At 34.0% G+C, this 22,669-nt stretch overlaps 2 protein-coding genes and 1 pseudogene across 3 annotated transcripts; all 3 read right to left on the reverse strand.

Annotated features, from left to right (window-relative positions):
- Positions 1 to 12: 12 nt before the first annotated feature.
- LOC120614216 (natural killer cells antigen CD94-like) lies at positions 13 to 5,781 on the reverse strand. 2 transcript variants are annotated; one of them, XM_039876997.1, is made up of 6 exons: positions 5,531 to 5,781; positions 4,120 to 4,212; positions 3,912 to 3,974; positions 2,309 to 2,451; positions 1,367 to 1,473; positions 13 to 574 (listed from the first exon to the last, which is right to left on the reverse strand). In XM_039876997.1, the coding sequence occupies exons 1-6, from the start codon at positions 5,535 to 5,537 to the stop codon at positions 457 to 459; spliced, it is 531 nt and encodes a 176-aa protein (XP_039732931.1). In that variant the 5' UTR covers positions 5,538 to 5,781; the 3' UTR covers positions 13 to 456. The 2 variants fall into 2 exon arrangements, with proteins under 2 accessions (XP_039732931.1, XP_039732932.1); XM_039876998.1 differs by lacking the exon at positions 3,912 to 3,974 and having other exon boundaries at positions 5,531 to 5,780.
- Positions 5,782 to 11,144: 5,363 nt separating this feature from the next.
- On the reverse strand, positions 11,145 to 11,263 carry LOC120614217 (uncharacterized; annotated as a pseudogene).
- Positions 11,264 to 19,519: 8,256 nt separating this feature from the next.
- Positions 19,520 to 21,836, reverse strand: LOC120614215 (natural killer cells antigen CD94-like; the record flags this gene model as incomplete). Its single annotated transcript, XM_039876996.1, has 3 exons — positions 19,520 to 19,979; positions 20,752 to 20,858; positions 21,694 to 21,836. Coding segments are annotated over 3 exons (371 nt in total), but the record flags the coding sequence as incomplete, so codon positions are not given.
- Positions 21,837 to 22,669: the final 833 nt, after the last annotated feature.

Genomic DNA, 22,669 nt, shown 5'->3' on the forward strand with positions numbered 1-22,669 from the left:
TCCTATGGCACTTTCAGTTCTAAACTAAAACATATAGGTGGATAGATATCCAGAAAGAATTAACTTTCAGAAAAGTGAGGTAGAGATGAAACTTACCAATTAGTATACCATACAGAGAATTGAAATGATGTTGATATATGTTTTATGATGTAAATTGTTTTATTTAAATTTCTCCAGAGAAAATTCACAAGAATTTACATATGAAAAAATATATCATATACAATATTAAACATATGCATTATATCAAAATATTCATGAAGTTCTTTGTCATCATGGAAGAGCACAAATTCCATCAACCTTAAAACACATGGTTTCAAATATATAAAAATCATATAAGACACAATTCAAAACACTTTATAGGCCCTAGAAGTAGATAATTAGTATTCATATAAGAGGTAAACTTACCATTCTTATTAACACTGGACCTCGTTGTCACCCCTTCTGCCCTAAGAAACACTAAATAAGCTGTTTACAGATGAAACGCATTTCTTTCCTGCAGGGTTCATTCAAAAATCTTTTATTTGGGCTATACACTATGCAGTTCTGTATATTTACAGTCTGAGGAAATGAAAATCTGTAATGAAAAATAAATAAAATGTTTTCATATGGTTAAAGGAAATGAGAATGTTTAGGGATGGTGTTTCTTATAAAAAATAGAACTTTAAAGCATTTGAATGAGATAGTAACATACTGAGTCATTATATTTTTTCATGATTTCAGAGTACAATATTACAAAAACTCAGTTACTGCCTCATTAATCAATAACATTGACACTGATTTTTTCCATTGTTATTAATGGTTTTAATATATAATAAACTTTACCTCTATTTTGTTTGAAGATGTATTGACTAATCTAGGCTAGGAAAACAAATCAGAGCAGCAAATTTATCATTGTATGATGCTGCAAATCCTATGTTTATGAATGGAAGTGAAATTCTAAGACCACAAATATACAGAAAATAAGACAGCATATTTGAAATATGAGAAGATGCTGAGAATATTGGGCTTCCTCAGAATAAAGACAATAATGCCTATCTTGTTTTTCCTGGACAGCTTCTCTGTGTGTGAGCATTTGTACATGCACAATTCATCTAAGTGCTTGTAACAAGACAAAAAAAAAAAATGGTCAAAAGCTCTTTTACGGTCACAAGTACACCAAACTCAGGTCATAAAAGAGCTTTGGAGCATATACATGGATGTTCTAGAAGGGGCTAAAATTGCCACTCTGTTGTATTTATTCTCTTTTCTGTATTCTCATGCTACAGACAGATTATATTAGCTACAGTGCTGCTAGACATTACAGTTTTGCTCAGATCTAAGAATAAACTCCTAAAGGATAAAGAAGCCCAGACTGCCAGAAACTTACAGAGTTTGGGAGAGAGCAGAGCCATCCTCCCACAACCAGGCACTACGTTCTTTATTGTAAGAGAGTCCGATCCAGTAATACCATCTCCTTATATGGTTCATGAAATCCTGTTAGGTAACGAAGGTGAACATATTAACATAATTTGAATCTACTCTGGGAATAGTGCACTTTTAAGAAAGTCAGTGTCCAGCATAGATTCAGACTTTAAATCACTCAAACTAAAATCATTTATCATCTAGTTTAGGAGGAATAGTAACATACTTCACATTTTCTCACTTATCAGGACCATTTATTTATGGAGAATAAAATGTTGTAAAATTTTCCTTATTGAGGAATGAAAAATATTATAAAGGGATTTTTTATGAAACATATTTTTTCCCCACAGGAGATCAACATAAAATTTTATCTCAAATCAACAGGATCGTGAGGAATAAATTTCTTGGGTATATAACCTACTCAACCTATACTCAAATAGTTTCTTCATGCAGCCAGAGAAATTTTTCACCTTTTCATAAGAATTGGATAATTTTATAATCACATTCTTTCTATTCATTCCATATTATATCCCGGAATGATGACCAAAACTATATAGTTACAAAAGAAATTATAATTTAATTAAAGCACTAAAGATTATAAAGTCGTTTAGTTGATTCTTTGAATAAAAATAATGACCTAGTATCTCTTCTGTGATCTCTCTCTATAATGTCTCTTGTACTGTAAGTGAAATGTATCTTGATTTTTATCCTTATCATACAAATCTTTGAGAAATTTTATAGGTTTTATAAGGATTGTTTTAAGGTATACAAAACTACTAGTCATTAGTTCAAATACAACCATCAATTTACTACCTGATTAAAGAGTGACTCAAAGTAGTCAGCATAGTTAAATAGTATTTTTACCCTAGGCCAAAGAAAATACAAGAAACCAGAATTCAATACATGCCAATTCATCTTCGTTTTGTAACTGAAGTAGTCTAGAATTCTTAGAAGCACAGAAATCTTTGCTTTCTTCCCAAGTTTTCATTTCATTAGAAATAAAATAACAGTTGCATTGGTACCCAATCCACATTTTTTGGCAAAAAGAGCCTAAAAGAGAAAATAAAACATGAAGACAAAGTCTCTAATGACTTTGGAGATTTAACTTTGTTTAGTGCTATTTACTCATTCAAAAATCAAGTTATTTTCCCCCCCACACACATTCTTTGAGAATGTATTACCTACATCACAGTTCAGGGAATGTTAATGAGTCAGACTTGAACTTTTTTCCTCATGGAGTTTCTATTAGAGATACAGTCAGAATTATATATTTGTCAATAATTTACTAATTTTATTTAATGCTAAATTAGTTATGTATACACACAAAAAAATCAGTATGTTAAACATTATGTAGCAGAGTATAGGATAAGGTGGCAGCTAGAAGAACCCTTTCTGAGCAACTGAGCCAAAGTTGACTTCTACTGTGTGAATGACAATAAGCACGATGAAAGAGATATTTAAATAGAGAAAACCATTTTAGTATCTTTTCTCAGTTGAAAAGGAATGTGGTACACTAGTAGAATTCTGATTTATGTTTTGGATGTTTTATTTTCAAAATGAAGATAAATAAAATGGTTAGTATAATATCCAATTATACATTTTACCAGTGATACTGTCTTAAACATTTATTATCCTCAATGATAAGAGTAATACATAGGGTAGGTACTCAAATCTTTGCCAAACGAATGGTACTAGAATTATAGACTCAAATGATGCTTATCAGGATCTGGGGTGGGGTAAATTGAGAACTGTTGGTCAAAGGGTACACACTTCCAGTAGAAGATGAATAAGTTCCGAGGACCTATGAATAGCATCGTGATTATAGTTAACAATATTACATATTTCCCCGTTGCTAAAAGTGCTAATTTTAACTGTCACCTCAAAAAAAAATGGTAATTATGGACATGATGGAGGTATTAGCTAAAGCTACAGCAGTAATCACATTGCAATATATGTGTATCGAATCGACATACTTTAAACTAACACAGTATTTAAGTCAATTATACCTCAAAAGTGCTGAGAAAAATACTAAAAAGAAAAATATAAATATAGTGCTATTTGGAAAAAGATACATAAAGATTGGACTCCAAACTGGCTTATATCGTGTAAGTTTAAAATTGGAGAAATCTCTGCACTATATTCTGAGTCATAAAATAAATAGAAGCAAAGTTAAAGAGATATGAAAGTATGCGTTATGAGCAATCACAAGCAGGTAATGGAGATTAGCTGTGATGCTTACTATAATTTATGATTTGCTACTTAATCATGAGCAGGAAAATTATGTTCTATCAAGCTAATATTTATCTTATGACTTAAATACATGAGAAGCACATTCAATGTAATTTAATAATTCATGCATTAGGGAAAAATGAATTGAGACTACCCTATGTTTAGTAGGTAAAGTCACATTACTCTTTGTTTCATTTCATTATGCTTCTGTGTGAAGGAAACCAGAAACATTCCATTTCATCTTCCACTGACACTAAGGTTTTCCAAAGCATGAAACCTACCTTTCTGGGGTTCTAAGGTGGGTCCTGGAGACGGTGTTGGCTGAATTCTTGGTTTAGTAAATACTATAAGAAACGATTAGAAATTTACTTAATTAGATACAGGTTTATCAAATAACAAAATATTTGTAAATCTGGAAATGAAGCCTTTTATGTTAAACGATTTCATCACAGTTATCCTCTTTATATAGGCTTGGCTAGAAACACTTACAGTCGTTCAGCAACTTTCCCAAAGTAGCCATCAACACAAGGAACATTACTCCTAAGATGCCAGAAATCAACCTCCACGGGGTGGTTTGAAATCCTGTAGAGAAGGAGAGGTTGGGGAATGAATTAAACAACAAACACTAGAGCTGAACTTTTTAAAAGCAGAAATGATTGAGAGAAAATCCAAAATTTCTTTGCTTTGATAACCCAACCATCTTGCCAATGTAACATTAGAAAATGCAGCTGCTCCATTCAGAACTCCACCAAATACCAAAATTCTTATGAGTTATACTTTACTCTTCAGTGAGATCATTCATTACTGTCTTCTTAACTAGATCTGTCTCAGCAAAGTGGATTTAACATTTATATTTTAATTTGGCAAAGAAGCTCAGAGATCTGGAGCAAGAAGAGGTGATTCGGCACCAAGTGCTGTTTAATGGGCTTACATAACAGACATTCACTTTTATTTTCTCAACAAAAATCACAAGAGACTTGTATGATTCCCAGCAGGCAGATGATAAAATTTAGAATCCATCGATAATGTTATTTTGTCCAAGTATCAAAGCTAGTAAACACCCAAGTCAGAAATCAAATGAAAGTTTGTCTAGGCCTTCCGTCTTTGTTCAACATATTCTATCATTGTCACAATAATACCACTTGGGAGCATGCTCTCCTGCTAATCTCAATGCATTCATTGCTCTGAGAAAGGTCAAGAGTCCATGACATTGTAGAGGTTTCACAGGGAAGAGAAGACATAGGAGCAATTGGACCTGGTGTGATGAGTCGGTCCCCAACCGTCTGGGTAATGGTTTGGGGTGCTGAGTTCATTTCACCATACTCTGAATTATAACACATAAGCAACCATATTTTACAAGAATATTACAATATCTTAAACCCCAAATTACTGGTTTGTAGGTATTTTCTCCAGAACAATTTTGCATTAGCAGATTCTGCATTAACCTTAGCATACTCCCAAAGAGTGTTGTCATTAGCAACAGTCCAATGTGTCAAACTGTTAATCTGTATATGTTTGGATGTCGCAACACAAGCAGTAAATTTTTAAGTAGTATTTTTAAATATTGTGTTTTAAATATTTGGCATTCTCTAAATACTCTATAGTGGAATTTGGTTGTTCATAATGTAACCTGGTAAATTCAGTTCCCATTCAGAATTTGGAGATTTCTCTTTTAGAAGCCATTCTTTAAACCTGTTGGAAAAGCTTCACAAAAATATTTCAAAGTTACAGAATGAAGAATCAGAACAATCAAATGAAGTGGAAAGTACCGATCCATTAAAAACTAAAAAAATGCCTTCGCCCCTTTTTTTTCTTAAAGCACTTCCCTGAAATATCCATATCTAGGAGATTCCTTTTCTGGTTATTTCTATTTTTATTTCATGACCGGGACCTCACATACCTGCCATGAGAAATGGTGTTCCCACGTCGACGCAGATAAGGCACACTGTATGCTTTTTCCAGGAGGACGTTGTTAAGTCACAGAAGTGAGCAGGAAGCTAGAAATCCGAGCATTGCATGTGAGGAACTTTAACAGAAAAAGGAAAAGAAAAAATAGGTATTTAAATGATGTTCTTGAATCACCTATTGGTGAGAGACGGATGTATAGTATGAAAGAGAAGCAGTAAAATCACTAGCTTTTAAAATGTTCCTGGAACCACAATACAGGAAATCCTCACTTGTGTAATTGTATTTGTGTAATGTGAACACTTTGACTATCATAAAAGGAGGTGAAAGGGTTTTTTTTAATGTTCGAACATCAACACCTTTGAAAATTATTGGAACACAAGAAAAATGATATGTAAACCAAACTAAATTTATTTGGTATAATAAAATTTCACACAGACTTTTTCTCTTTTTATAATCAGAAAAATTTATAATTTACCTTATTTAAACACAGATGACAGCACTTGGCATATATTAGCTTGTTTATTTCTGAAATGGCTTAATAATGAAAATACATAAATATACTCATTCTACTGATGAGAAAACTAAAGCAGAGCCGAATATTTGAACAAGGTCACTATTATTGAAACCCCAGTGGTCTTTCTCAAGAGCACACATGCAATATAGTTCAAATCAAGCCTATCTCTCTGTGTGTCTGTGTTTTCTTAATTTTGATTTTTCAGAACAGATTGGTTGGTATTTCCACCTCTCACTCTGTGCTTTCGATGGCTGCCTCGTTAACTCATGTGTGGAAGGGAAGGTTCAAAAAGTAGAACCACAGTGACTTCCCATTACTGCTCCATGTACACACACACACACACATACACACACACCTGTGTAAACGACTACTTTAGGTGGTCTAAGCCCACACTATAGTGCTTCATTACTATTCCATGTACACACACATACACACTCACATACACACCTGAGCTCTATGACTACCTAGGTGGTCTAACCCACACTACAGTGAGCCTTAAAAGCTTCCAACATTGTATTCTCCAACGTTTTTTCCTTTCAAGTCCTTTGAACATGACTGTGGACACTTATTATCCTAATTTTTTATGAATATATTAATTATTATATTTTTACTGTATTATCTCACTCATATAATATATTGATAGTTAAATTTACACATTTTGTCCCCAGGAGACAAATCTTACTAGTGGGAAATTGAAATGTAAGATGGATAGGCAGAAAAAAAACCTTGACAGTAGGAACCTTGACCTATGATTATGTATCTGGAAATGCGATTCACCATTCATCAACAGATAAAGCACACGCCTAAATCAGTTTACTGTTGTTTATGTTATTTATTTTTAAGCATTATAACATTACCATTGATGTACCTTTTTGTAAAAGACCGATTTGTAAAAGAAATTGATTTTGATCCCATAACCAAAACAAAATACAAGTCTTGTAATTTCTTTTCATTTCTATGGAGTTAAAATTTTGCATGATTTCTATTTGTATAGTGTGCATGCAGCTGTTTTCCCTGAACCATCAAAATTAATAAAGTTTAAGTTCTTACCAGAGAATGTAAACACAGAAATTTATTAATCTAGGTTCATGCAAATCCTTGTTGAAGGAAGTGATGTATAAATGATCTTTTGCCCATTTAAGTCTGTTCATTTTAGTTTTAATGTTGGACAAAGATGAAATGACAAAAAATGCCTGGTTTTTTTTTTCATTTTCTTGCCAATGTAAAGTCATCTTAGAGAAATAAAAGTTTCAGATTTTGCTTCCATCCTTAGTTTTAAAAAGATACAATTTTGTGACAGAATATGTAGTAGGGGTTATTACTATCCTTCTAACACTGATAGGACCGCATTCATTTGGAGGTGATTTCAAGTTTTCAGAACCATATTTGATGAGACTGAAATGAACCATTGTCTTTTTCTTTTTACCTTAGTTTACTGACAGAAATAAAATTTGTGAAAATTGTGTTCAATTCAATAATTCTAGGCTCAAGTCTCAAATAAGATAACTGAACACACAAAAGTACGTGCTCACACATAGATATATATACATAAAATGTATATATATACATAAAATATATATAATACATGTATAAATGTGTGTATGTGTATCTACATGTATGTGTATGTGTGTGTGAATGTATACATACCCCTTCTTTAATTCTTTCTGTGAACCCTAGTTGACTGGATTCTTTCTTGTACATAGGCAGTTGAGTCGTTCTCGCGCCAGGCTCTCTGCAACTTATCTCCACTTGGAGCAGAGGTTATCATCACCCGACTCCAATCTCTCAGGATACTGGCTGATCTCTAGCCAATCACTGTCTACGGCTCTGTATTTGAAGACTTTTTTCTCCTAAAACTGCCGAGGCCTTGCTGCTCTCACACAGGGCACCCCAGATGTGCTCAGAAACTCTCTCCTGCATGGGCTTCAATGAGTCTCAGGATTCGGCTAGTCCAGCAACCTCTGTCCTGACGTCTGGCAATTCAGCACATTGGGGCTTGTCCCATATACCAAAATCCCTGAACAGCGTTAGCCCCAGTCTCCTCTTCTAGTAGCTACAACCAGAGGACAGTCTTTATTATGTTCTGCTTTCTCTTTCCTGTGTTCACACTGTTTCCAATCTTTGTTTCATGCACATCACAACAAACTTTGCACTCAAAAACCTTTCTGAGGGTCTGCTGCAGAGAAAATCCAGACTGAAATTCCACTGAAATGTTCAGATTTACTTAAGTCTTGTTTTTGGAAAGTTAGGTATCCTTCCAGGAGATGCATCTCTCTCTGCAGGATCTCCACTCCCCTGGTGGCCACTGCAGGTGATCACACTTTTTCTCCCCTCCTTGTTATTTATTGTTGCCCCTTGTTCAAAGCAAGTGATGACTTCAATAAGTAGAAGATCATTCAAGCAAAGAGCTCGAGGAAAAAGTTAATGACCACTTAAGATATGAACAGTGAGACATTTTCCTTGTCTAGAAATTTCTAACTAAAATGTTGCAAAACCTTATGATAGTATACATTGCAATAGGACCAATTAGAAATTGATTTTGATCCCATTGCTTTGAAAATGCATGCATCCCTGAGTGGAAAGAAAATTGCTAGCATGAGCCTGCAAATTATTCTTCTTCTAAGGAAGAAGGGAAAAAAGTATTCTGACTTGAAAAAGTCTCCTGTAATAATGCTGTTGACCAACAAACACTAGCAGATTTTGCTGCTCAAAATCCTATCTATAGAATGTTTTGGACAGGATATAGTAGAATGTCTAATATTATTTACAAACAAAATGAAAGTAAAGATAGGACTGGAATCTAGGCTTTATGGAGCATGGCTTCCTGGAGAATATCACATAAAGCATATAGCCATCTGAGTGCAAAATGGTGATGTATCATGCCCAAAGATTCTATTTTTGTGCGTATGTGATGCAGCGACAAACTTCATTTAGGGATCTCATATATTAATCCATTAGTCTGGACCACAGTGTGTCCTAAAATGGAAAGAAAGGACCTCAGAGCTGCATTGCAGGGCTGGACGTGTCTTATTTTGTCTGTACCTTACAATTATTGTATCATTGAAATTATTAGTAAAGTTCGATACTGAGAAAAAACTCTGATACTGCTTGTCAACCTGACTTAACGATCTAATTCTTTTTGTTACCTTCGTGAGGAATTGATAAGTTTTGCCCATGTAAGTCATGAGAAACATGTATATATATAATCAAACACCTCCTGCCTCTCATGCTCACATACAGCAGTTATCATACCCCTCTCATATCCTTTGGAATTTCTGTTGTACCAAGAAGATTTCTGCTTCTCTATTCCTGGAGCCTACTTTTCCTTCTAAAAATAGTAAAAGCTTTGTTGCCCCGACACAATGAATCTCCAGATTTGAAATATGAATATTCGAGCTTTTTTGCCACTTTAATATAAAGGAGCTCTTTGGGAACGCATGTTTGAAAGAAAAAGAAATGCATGAAAATGTGTACGCCAACCCTCAGACTATGACAGACTCCGCTGACATGGGAGAAAGCCCAATAAACTAATGGTGTAATGGTGGAGGAGTATAAGAAGACAAGAAGGTCAGAACGGCCGCACCAAGCCCTACGTATCTGAAGGAAACATCCTGTGAGCAGATAGAATGCATTGGGTGACACTCATGTACGCTCTCATCAGCAGGTTCCTTCAGTGATATATTGAATCATTCTGGGAAGCGAGTAAGCAACTGAAGACAACTCAGTCTCTATGTGAGAGAGCATCATGCACTTCCTGCTCCCAAGGCATATTCTAGCTCTTCTTGTTATTACCTAGAGACGAGCTCCCTTAGGCAGAGATAGCATCCATCCTGTTTAACAGCATCAGACACCACTGCTTCTTGCAATATCCAATAATCCTTGTATGCCCTCAGGGAAAACATTCAATAATAACAATTACTTAATTAAGAAAAGACTGGAACCCTAATGGTTAGGTAGAATATACTACTTCTGAACCTTGGTTTGGTTAGACAAAAGAAGTCGAAGATTCCTTCTCAGCTTGAAAATAATATAACATCTCTCTATACTTTTGCAGATAAAGTTGACAAAAGTAGTAATATCAGAAATAGAATTAGTTGCCTTTTGGGGCCAATCCGTTTGAAGACAAGTAAGAGGAAGAATTGTTAATTTTGAAACGAAGTCCTTCTCTATTATAAATACTTAAAAGATATGCGTGTATTGCTTTGGGGGAAAAAAAAAGACAGTTGTTCATAAATAAAGAGTAAATTGCCAGGAAGCATAATGTATAACTATTTTAAATTTCAAATGTTTTTAAATATACTTTTATTTCATTATTTATTTAGATGTTTAAGCTCTTCCACTAGATTCTTACAACATGGTGAACACTGACAAATTGTTTCTCCCACAGATCTATAATCACACATCCCCAGACAGTATAAATATATAGTTGAACTAACATTAAAACACGTCGCCATGTTATCAGTTACATAATAAAACAAACTATCAAGTATCCCAATATTAAGTTACACAGCTCAAAAGGCATATAAAATATTAGATGTCTGCTCAATTTGTTAGCTGAAAACTACTTTTCTGTTTTGCAAGCGAGATGGGAAGAGAAAGGAAAAAATTACACTTTAAACAAAATAAGTTGGTAAATAACTTCAGATTAAATATGAAAAAATTACAAGAATTTTATCATTTATGATTAAGAATTATTTTAGCTACAATAACTAAGCATCTCTACCTTTTCAAATATTTACTACATTAAGGAGCATATTCTACATGTTCTCCACAACACAAAGGCAACGTTTTACTAAAAATACTTAATAGCCACCTCCCATTTTCTTTGAAGCCCTCTTGAAAGAAAGTTGCACCGTAATTGCAAACATTAAAATTAATCGTGAGCCTTTTTTTTTTGGAAGCATTAAAGACATATGTTTTTATACAATGTAGATTTTCAAAATGGTGGCTTTGAAATACGGTTTTCATATTCTGCACCAATTATCATATGACTTAATTTTTTTTTTTTGGGTGAAACCCCGATATCTTTTTTGGTTGACCTCACAGATTGCAGGACCTGTCAACTTACAATTCTTTTATTTTCTATTTTTTATGCCTACAGCACCTGGTCTTCCTAGGTGGTACCCTATTGAAATACTAACCAGGCCCACCCCTGCTTCGCTTACGAGATCAGACGGGATCAGGCTTGTTCAAGGTGGCATGGCAATAGACATATGACTTAATTTTATTCCTCTTATATCTCACTTTATTCAAGAGAGAAAATGGTTTCAGTATGATAGTCACAATGTTCTTATCCCTTAAGATAGAAGCTAAGGGTTTCGTTATTTTGTTTTTGACCATTTCAAGGTAAAAGATTGACATTGTCATATGTGCCTCAATTGTATTATTAATGCTTGAAATATATAGTAGTTGCAAAATAAGTATATCAATCCAAATTTCTTAAGATATATGATTATATCTTAAGAAATAATATTATAATAAATATTATTATAAAAGTGAGTTTTATAATGCATGACACTTAAGGATTCTGAATTGATCAGGAAAAAAGAACTGCTTTACTGAGAAGCATAAGCAAAAACCCACCAGAAAAAGTACAAAGTGCTGAATTAAGGTGATCAGGGCATAGTTTTTGCTTCTTTAGGGAAAATCTGGTAGCAAAAACTGGGTGAAGAACCAAGGTTTCAAAGCAGGTTCAAATTAACTTAAGAAAATCAGAAAATTCTAAAAATAAATTTTCTTCTCATTTAAAGTAGAGAAATAAATGTAATTATCACCAATATAAATGGTTTAAAATTTACATATCTTGTTGTAACAAGTATTACGTAAGTAAATTTTAAACCATTTATATTGTTACAACAAGATAAAAATCCATATTGATACATTTCACTGCCTTCTAGAGGTAGAGAAATGAGCATGATTTATTAAAATGTAAGAATTTCCATATTTAATCGTTTAAGATAAGAATTTCTCCTGCGAAAACAATTAAATAAGCTGTTCCTTACAAATGTAGTGGTTTTGATTTATAATATTTCTCATTCCCTGCACTCCACTGGATAATAAAAGAGATGGTGTATGCGTATATCTGTGTGTGTGTGTGGTGTATGTGTATATCTGTGTATGTGTGTGTGTTTTAGATTTCTGCTCAGTATACAAATGAGCAGAAATCTAAAAATCTGTAAGGGCATAGGGAAACTTCTATCCTCTGAGCATACTGTGGTAATCTGGGTAGAGAAAAATTACTATTGTTTTATTTGCTTTCTTGTCTCTAATTTCACACATCGAGACGTTATTTTTAGTGCAATTTTAGCAAATGTGAATTGCTTGGTCAAACCTTAACTTGAACTCAAAAAAGTGCAAGAGCAATCAAAGTACAAGACACTTCACAAATCATGGGAGAAAGCAGAGTCATCCTCCACAAACCAGGCGCTCAGTGTCTGGAAATGGGAAAGTGGGAGGAAGTCTCAAAAGCCCTGGTTGGAAACAGAGTCACACACAGGAAATGAATCCTTTTCCGGCAGCAACAACGACACAAGATTTGTATATTTGCTTCTGCCTCTGCAGCTGGGCATCCTGCATTTTGAATAGAGCAAATGCAGGTATGGTCAGACTCAGCCATTTAACCTCATCCTGCAAAGTTATTTTCTGTTTTTAGTAAGGGAATAAATAATCACACGACTCATTTCTCTCTGTCTCTCTATGTCGTTTCTTTCTCTTTTTATAAACTCATTTATGGAGTACAAATCACCACAAAACCTCACTCATCTTAGGAGAGGTAGAATTCAATCTTTTAAGCAACACTTCCTCTCTAGGGTATTTGAGGTCCTACCTCAAGACATCTGAATTCAGTGAAACTTTGTGGGTATGCTCTGTACTTTGTATAGTCGTTAGCACAGGTTTTCAATAAAGCCATTGCAACACCTTCTTTCTTAAAAGAATGAACTGAATTTTATTTTTATACCTAATATAATTCCCCATTTAATTTCAGAGACTTTGAAAATGTTACATTTGTTTAAACCAAATGATAGCTACAAGTTAAAATTATTACAATTCAAAGAAGTTTGATTGATTATTGAATAAAACAAAGGCAAAGAATAAAATTTTCCTCTGTATTGAAGGCAGTTGGTAGAATTACGATCACCCATTTTCTCTCTAATTATTTAAGTACAAAAGTAGAACCTAATAAGTTTATTTAAATGATATATTAAATGAATATAATAAGTTTATATAAATGATATATTATATTAAGACTGTTGAATACATATTTTATTCTTGACTTAGACCATTTCATTGTCATGGAAAAACAAGTATCTATATCTTAATGTTTTATAATGACCTGTTTTATCTTTTATGAATTTTCCTGAGAGTTTTTAAACCTTTTCTAAAAACTTGAGTTGTATGCCAATCATGTAATTACTGGGGGAACCTATGTCGGTTTTATAATGAGTATTTTAGAGTAAAAGTAATAACCAGAAAATTTGTCCCAAACTCCATTCGATGTCAAATAAAAAGTATTCACATTAATTTTGAAGTATTTTTAATGTCCTTCAAAGGTAACTGTGTGATACTTAGTTTGAGAAAACATTCATTCACCTCTACTCTCTAAATGAAATACAAAGGGATTCTGACAGTCACAGAGACCTCAGCTTTCTATCAAAAATTTTTGCCTCCATAGAAAAAATGTAAGAAGAATTATAACACTTGAATCTCTCCTCAACCCACTCTGAATCATGGTAGAGTATCAGAGAAGGGAGAGACAACTTCTGAAAAAATAAAAAGAAAACACCTCATATTAAATGTGAAGTTTAAGAAAGATTGTATAAGGTAAATAGAACTTGTAAATACAGAAACACACTGACTATAAGGTGAGAAATAGATAACAAACCTGCCTCATATCGAAACCTAAATAAGACAAAAATAATTCAACAAACATATTCTCTCTTCACACAGCTTTGAATAAAATATAATTTACACATTAAAAAGTAATAAAAACATAAAATTTAATAACCATCAGATCCATGCAAATACCACTCCCGTCAAGAAATAGAAGTTTTCCAGGATCACCAGGATCTTTCCACATTTTAACTTCTAGTTACTCTCCCTTTCTCCTCCATATATTACCATCATCTAGACCCCTAACATTATCTTGGCATCTAATGTAAACTAGAGTTAAGTTTTGCCTGTTTTGGAAGTTTATGTAATTAGAACAATGCAATATAAATTCTTTGTGTTTAGCTTATTTTCTCCAAGTTCTTGTGTGAGTCACCCAAGAACTCATCTCCATCTTCTTGACGATGACTAGGCTAGATGTAAACTACTATGACTGCTGGATAAGACTCATTTATTGACTTGAATCACTTGGGGTCCAGTTTGGATACTGCAATGGGGTCAACTTTACTGAAAACAAAATGGATCATAATGATTATGTCAGGAAATTTTGAGGCAGAGAACTTTTAGAAAGATGAACTTTGGCTGACTCCTTTCACTACCTTTTGTATATTTTTTATCTTGTTTCCTTTATTCCTTAAGATATGTCTTTACAAATGAGTTTACCATGAAGTTCAACAATTCACAGCATAACAGAATAAATTGTATTACAGCACTTAGTTTCTGAGGGTTAGAAATCCTTCAACAACTTAGCAGAATTGATGTGACTCAGGTTCTTTCATGAGGTTGCTGTCAAAATGTGGACTGGCGCTCTGTAGTCATCTGAAGGCATGACTGAGGCTGGTAATTCAGCTTGCAAGGGAGGTCCTTACATAGCTGTTTGAAACAGACTCAATTTCCTTGCTAGCTGTTCATAAGAGGCTTCAGTTCTGTATCACATGGTCCTTTCAACAATGCTGCTCTGATGCGATACGGGCCTCCCCCAGATCAAGTGATCTGAAAGAGAGAAAAAAAGAGGAAGCCATGATTATCTTTTAAGATCTAGTCTCGGTAGGGGTATATTATCTTGTCCACTATATTCTACTGGTCACACATATCAACCTCCACACATGTGGAAGGGAAGTATACAAAGGTATGTGCACCAGCAGGTGCGAATCATTGGTGGACATCTTGCAGTTTGGCTGTAACACCTACTTGATGAATTTTTACTTTTCATAATGAACAGTGATAATATAAGACCCAACTGTATTAGTACTTAAAATTTATAAGTGCATTTACAACTGTGATACTGTGACCTAAAAAGGATAAGGCAAAGTGGACAATAAGGTTGGCGCCTCCAAAATCTCATTTTACACATTTTGACAGGTATTGGCAAACGATGGCCCGTGAACCAAATTTGTCTCACCATCTACTTTCGTGAATAAAGTTCTCTTGTAAAAGAGCAAACCATTCATTTACATATTATCTATGTCTTCCCTTGAACTGCAATGGCAGAGCTAAGTAGTTTGAACAAAGACTGGCCTACAAGTTGAAAACATTTGCTATCCAGTTCTTTAAAGAAAGCTTTCCACCCCATTTACTAGGATGTAAAAAAAAAAAAAAAAGTCCAAAATTATGAATATAAAAAAGGGAGAAATAATGTTCTAAATATTTCTAGGTTTATTTAATTTAAAGACATCATAAGTCTCCAATGAGCATACTCATATTATGTCCTTAAGAAGGGCAAATATATGATACAGCATGTGAAAGATCATTCAAATGAGAAGTCAGAGGCCAAGAAACATCCAGGAACAAACTCCCCAACATTCTTTTTATTTGTACAAAGACATGATTCTTCTCTGGATGAAACTGCTAATAATTTGTATGATGAAACTTGGTTTCAGAAGAGCCGAGTCAGAAGTTTCCTGCAAAGTCTGGTCACATAGTGGAGACAGGATTATGTAACCAATTATCTCAACTGTAAATTATCAAAGAACAAAATGACCCTAGGTTCCACTTGACTTTTAAAAACCTTACCATAAAAAGCTAGTTAGTTAGTCAGATAGATTGCTAGTTCGTTAGCTAATTAGTTAGCTCACAGTCCTTATTGTACCCAAGAGGCAAAAACTGATGTTCAAGCGTCTCTGCAGATCGACAAAGAGCTGTCCTAGTCCAGCTGTAAAATAACTATTAGGCCACTTAGATGCCACTACTGGAGGAACTACAGTGGAGCCCCTTATAATTTTAATGGCCCTAGCATTTTGGGCAGCTAGAATTAAATAATTTAATTCTTAATTACTCTTTGTTCACATGTTAACTGCTCTTCTTGTTCAACTCCTTTTGTTCTCACAGTATACTCTTGTGCTGTCCTTGTGCTGTTTCTCTGTTAAGCAGGAGGGGATAACTTCAGGGCATGGAGGAGGATTTATGAGTTTGTTTTGCAGAAGGAAGGAATGTCTCCAAGGTCACTGTTACCAGCTGCTGGCACCCAGGAGTCTGGTGTGACAAAGTGTTATCTATAACTAAAGAAACACTGCCTTCTCTCAGTTCCCTGGCCTCCCCTTCCCTTCCACCTCTTTAAAACTCTTCTGCCTGATCCCAAACTTCAAAGATGGCTTTTGGACATTAGTCTGCAGTCTTCCCAGGCTGCCAGCTTCCTGAATTAAGCAACCTTTCCTTTCTATTCAACACTTGTCTCTGGAGTATTGGTATTTGAGCAGCGAGCCGCTTAAGTTTTTGGGGGGCAGGGAAAACAAAACTAAAAATAAATATGTGAGGGTATTTAGATAGGATTCTTCGTCATGGAATATGTGAATTAAATTCCTAGTTATCGGAAATCAAAAAGCAGTGTTTAAATTTAATAAAATATGAAGTAGCAATTTAAACAAATTTTAGGGGTTTGTTGGTATGGCAGGCAAAGCTCTCAGTTGGCTCCCCAAAGTCCCATGCCCTGACGTACCACTGTATAATCCCGTCCCCTTTATTTTCAGTGAGATTGTCACTCCAGGTATACCTCTTTCGTTGAGCTTCTTTTTATTACACTTCTCAGGTATTGCATTTTCCTAAAGGGAAGGCCAGACCCTCTACCAGCAAAAAGATTATAGCTAGGCTTCTTTTTTTGTGATACCTGCTTTATTTAGATGGTCTGGACACAAGCCCACAGTATCTCCAAGGTACGCCTGTATCGTGGGATGCTACTCTGTGATTAGAATACAGGAAATGACAATGATGAGATTATTTTTCAGATATAATTAAGATTCTACATTAGCCAATTTTCAGTTAATTGAAAGAGATATTATGGGTGAACTGACCTACTGAGAAAAACACTTAAAAGAAACTGGACAGACCAGATAGAGAGATGAGTCGGAGATGCTCTCCAGTGACCTTGAGTAAGCAGGCAGCCATGGTGTGACTGCCTATGAAGTGTGTAGACTGTGGGTGCTGAGGGTGTCAGTCCAACAACCACAAGGAACTAAATTATGCCAACAGCTTAAATTCACCTGGAAGAGGACTCTGAATTTCAAATGAGAATACAGCTGGCCAAGACCTTGGATCCAGCTTTGTGGAACCACAATAAAGGGAAAAACTAAGGCATGCCCAGTTTTTGATATAGATAATATGAGATAAGAAACGTGTGTAGTTTTAAGTGTCTAAATTTCTCGTAGCTTGTTATGTATCAGTCTGTAACATGTATTATATACATTCAAGATAATACACATAGAGTAATAGGATAAAATTAAAAAAATATAAACTGACAACTGGCCATATTATTTCACTTTATGTGTTTCTTAGATACTCCTACCTTTTATATCCAGCACTGACATAGTCACTCAACTAGTTCTTCCAGATGCATTAGCCCATTTTACAGAAAAAAATAAAGAGCATAAGAAGAAAAACAATGTATCTTTCCCCAGAGAATATATCAGAAATCTGATGTCAGAGGGGAAAAAACAGATAGTTTTGTAGAAAGACTTTTATGTAAAAGAAGTCTTTCCCATCTCAAAGACTACACGGATATTTTCAGAATAAAAAAAAAAAGTAGAATGCAGGTAAGAGTGGGAAGAACAATAATAAAAAATGAAATGGGTCCAACGGTTCTGAACTGAGAGTAACTAGTATGATGAGACCATGCTGTGGGAAAGATACTGCCATCTCCTCCATCCAAGCTACAGCTTTCCATCATAGTACTCTGAGATGATACGGGGCAAAAAAAACCCTCTGAGCTTTGTAATTGGGAGGCAATAGGAATTTTCTTCTTTTGACAGAGGAGGGATATTTTTGACACAGATTATTCTCCCAAATTGGACAAAACCTGCCATATTTTGCACTCTCTGTTTCCTTGCTCTTGCAACTGTAATGAATGTTCATGAGTTCTCAATAAAAAGGCAGATTGGGCTCTGGACATCTCATAGGGTGACAATGTAGAAAGTAATCATTTGAACCTATACTAGGGTGTGGTTAAATGAAAACAATTGAGATTCATTCTGGACAAACTTTATAAAGAGAGACTATCCTTGGTTCATACAGAGAAAACCCACCCAGAGCAGGATACAAACTAAAACAAACAAACAAGCAAAAACTTAAATGAACTGGTCTCATGGAAGGAAGACAGGAGGATTAGATAGTGGGACAGAAAATTAGTGATTTCTTCATAAACTTACCAATACTATTTTTATATTTTTAGTTAAAAAGGTATCATTGTGAAATCACATAGACAACAAAGCCAAAACATGTGAAATATCTGGATAGTACAATGCAATTTCTCTTCTTGCAAGTTAAATGTTTAAAGGTATTATATTCCATCCTTAATTTTTATAACATAATAAGTGCATTTCTTATGTCAATCTTTATACAAGAATGTAAATAGTTCAGGTTGTAGTCCTATTATATTTATGCTTTTTGATTTAAAAAATAAGAGGTCTTTTCCTCTTCTTGGCTGTTTATATGTTGAATTTCAATTTGGATTCTTAATTATTATGATTTGAAATATAAAACAGAACAGCAAATAGAGATGCCAATATGATTTTTTAAAGATGTATATGTAATAAAAATTCAAAAGAGGAAATAGGATTATGATATCTGTGAGGTCAGAAAAATCCCATCCAGGTCATAGGAATCAAATCTGATTGTATTCCCAGTCTTTCTTTGATACACTCAGAAAACCCTCAATGAAATGAATTGCTCCCTTTCCCACACGCAAAATAAGGGAATTATTAATATTTTACATAGAACTTTTAAGAAAAGTTTTTGGGATTGATTAGAGATTAAGATCCCCAATGCACTGGTAAGTGACTCTTGTTGATAAGCATAAAGCAAGAAACTTGTGCAATAAAAAAAATGGATATTGTAAATTTATGTGATCAGGGCTTAGAGTCCCTTGACCCTTGCAAACTCTGAAAGCAAACACACAAAAACGACATATTTGGTCAAAGACTTACAGTTGTTCTACAGCACTCAGTGTGTTCCCCTAGGAAGTCAGGTGACACACATGAGGAAACTGTCCTGTGACACTTTCAGTTCTAAATTAAAACAAAGATAGATATCCAGAAAGAATTAACTTTCAGAAAAGTGAGGTAGAGATGAAACTTACCTATTAGTATGTCATACAGAGGACTGAAATGACGTTGATATACATTTTGTGATGTAAATTGTTTTATTTAAATTTCTCCAGCGAAAAATCACAAGAATGTACATATGAAAAAATATATTACATGCAATATTCAACATATGAAATAAATCAAAATATTCATGAAGTTCGTTATCATCATGGAAGAGCACAAATTTCATCAACCTTAAAACACATGGTTTCAAATATATAAAAATCATATATTACCAAACACATTATAGGCCCTAGAAGTAGATAGTTACTACTTATATAAGAGGTAAACATACCATTCTTATTAACACTGGACCTCGTTGTCACCCCTTCTGCCCTAAGAAACACTAAATAAGTTGTTGTTTACAGATAAAACGCACTTCTTCCCTGCAGAGTTCATCTAAAAATCCGTCATTTGGAATATACACTATGCAGTTCCGTATATCTACAGTTTGAAGAAATGAAAATCTGTAATGAAAAATAAAATGTTGCCATAAGGGTAAAGGAAATGAGAATGTTTAGGGATGGCGATTCTTATTAAAAACTTTAAAGCATTTGAATGAGATATTAACATGCTGAGTCATTATATTTTTTCATGATTTCAGAGTACAATATTACAAAAACTCAGTTACTGCCTCATTAACCAATAACATTGACACCGAATTTTTTCCATTGTTATTAATGGTTTTAATATATAATAAACCTTACCTCTATTTTGTTTGAAGATGTATTGACTAATCTAAGCTAGGAAAACAAATCAGAGCAGCAAATTGATCATTTTATGATGCTGCAAATCCCATGTTTATGAATGGAAGTGACATTCTAAGATCACAAATATACAGAAAATAAGCCCAGCATATCTGAAACATGAGAAGATGCTGAGAATATTGGGCTTCCTCAGAATAAAGATAATAATGGCTATCTTGTTTTTCCTGGACAGCTTCTCTGTGCATGAGAATCTGTACATGCACAATACATCCAAGTGCTTGTATGAAGACAAAAAAAAAAAATGGTCAAAAGCTCTTTTATGGTCACAAGTACACCAAACTCAGGTCATAAAAGAGCTTTGGAGTGTATACATGGATGTTCTAGAAGAGGCTAAAATTGCCACTCTGTTGTATTTATTCTCATGCTACAGACAGGTTATCTTAGCTATAGTACTGCCAGATGTTACAGTTTTTGCTCATATCTAAGAACAAACTCCTAAAGGATAAAGAAGCTCAGACTGCTAGAAACTTACAGAGTTTGGGAGAGAGCAGAGCCATCCTCCCACAACCAGGCACTGCGTTCTTTATTGTAAGAGAGTCCGATCCAGTAAACCAATTCACTGATATGGTTCATGAAATCCTGTTGGGAAACGAAGGTGAACATATTAACCTAACTTGAATCTACTCTGGGAATAGTGCGCTTTTAAGAAAGTCAGTGTCCAGCATAGATTCAGACTTTAAATCACTCAAACTAAAGTCATTTGTCATCTAGTTTAGGAGGAATAGTAACATACTTCACATTTTCTCACTTATCAGGACCATTTATTTATGGAGAAAAAAATGTTGCCAAATTTTCCTTATTGAGGAATGGAAAACATTATACAGGGATTTTTCAAGAAAAACATTTTTTCACACAGGAGATCAACATCAAATTTGATCTCAAATCAACAGGATCTTGAGGAACAAATTTCTTGGGTATATAACCTACTCAACCTATACTCAAATAGTTTCTTCATGCAGCCAGAGAAATTTTTCACCTTTTCATAAGAATTGGATAATTTTATCATCATATTCTTTCTATTCATTCCATATTATATCCTGGAATGAAGACAAAAGCTATATAATTACAATAGAAATTATAAATTTAATTAAAACCCTAAAATATACAAAGTTGTTTAGTTGGTTCTTTGAATAAAAATAATGACCTACTATTTCTTCTTTGATCTCTCTCTATAATGTCTCTTGTACTGTATGTGACATGTATCTTCATTTTTATCCTTGTAATACAAATCTTTGAGAAATTTTATAGGTTTCAAAAGGATTGTTTTAAGGTATACAAAACTACTAGTCATTAGTTCAAATACAACCGTCAATTTCCTACCTGATTAAAGAGTGACTCAAAGTAGTCAGCATACTTAAATAGTATTTTTTCCCTAGGCCAAAGAAAATACAAGAAACCAAAATTCAATACATGCCAAATCATCTTTGTTTTGTAACTGAAGTAGACTGGAATTCTTAGAAGCACAGAAATCTTTGCTTTCTTTCCAAGTTTTACTTTCATTAGAAATAAAATAACAGTTGCATTGGTACCCAATCCACATTTTGGGGCAAGAAGAGCCTAAGAGAAAAAATAAAACATGAAGACAAAGTCTCTAATGACTTTGGAGATTTAACTTAGTTTAGTGCTATTTACTCATTCAAAAACCAAGGTATTTTTCCCCACACACATATTCTTTGAGAATGTACTACATACATCAGAGTCCAGGGAATGTTAATGAGTCAGACTTGAACTTTTTTCCTTGTGGTGTTTCTATTCTAGAGATAGAGTAAGAATTATATAATTTTCAATAACTTACTAATTATATTTAATGCTAAATTAGTTATGTATACACACAAAAAATCAGTATGTTAAACATTATGTAACAGAGTATAGGATAAGGTGGCAGCTAGAAGAACCCTTTCTGAGCTACTGAGCCAAAGTTGACTTCTACTGTGTGAATGACAATAAGCATGAAGAAAGACATATTTAAATAGAGAAAAGCATTTTAGTATATTCTCTGAGTTGGAAAGGAATGTGGTACATTAGGAGAATTCTGATATCTGTTTTGGATATTTTATTTTCAAAATGAAGATAAATAAAATGGTTAGTGTTATATCCAATTATACATTTTACCAGTGATAGTGTCTTAAACATTTATTATCCTCAATGATACGAGTAATACATAGGATAGGTACTCAAATCTTTGCCAAATGAATGGTACTAGAATTATAGACTCAAATGATGCTCATCAGGATCTGGGGTGGGGTAAATGGAGAGCTCTTGGGCAAAGGGTACACACTTCCAGTAGAAGATGAATAAGTTCCGAGGACCTATGAATAGCATTGTGATTATAGTTAACAATATTACAAACTTGCCAGTTGCTAAAAGTGTAAATCTTAACTGATGTCACC

This window comes from Pteropus medius, unplaced genomic scaffold, assembly GCF_902729225.1.
Source record: "Pteropus medius unplaced genomic scaffold, Ma_sr-lr_union100, whole genome shotgun sequence".
In the NCBI taxonomy this organism is placed as follows: Eukaryota; Metazoa; Chordata; class Mammalia; order Chiroptera; family Pteropodidae; genus Pteropus; species Pteropus medius.

What these genes read in the sequence shown, in the direction of transcription:
- LOC120614216 (XM_039876997.1), bottom strand. An exon ending in CACCTTAGAACCCCAGAAAG is followed by an intron (nt 2,452 to 3,911) that starts GTAGGTTTCATG and finishes TTTCTCTTTTAG; the next exon opens with GCTCTTTTTGCCAAAAAATG. An exon ending in TCTGCTCTCTCCCAAACTCT is followed by an intron (nt 575 to 1,366) that starts GTAAGTTTCTGG and finishes TTTTCATTACAG; the next exon opens with ATTTTCATTTCCTCAGACTG.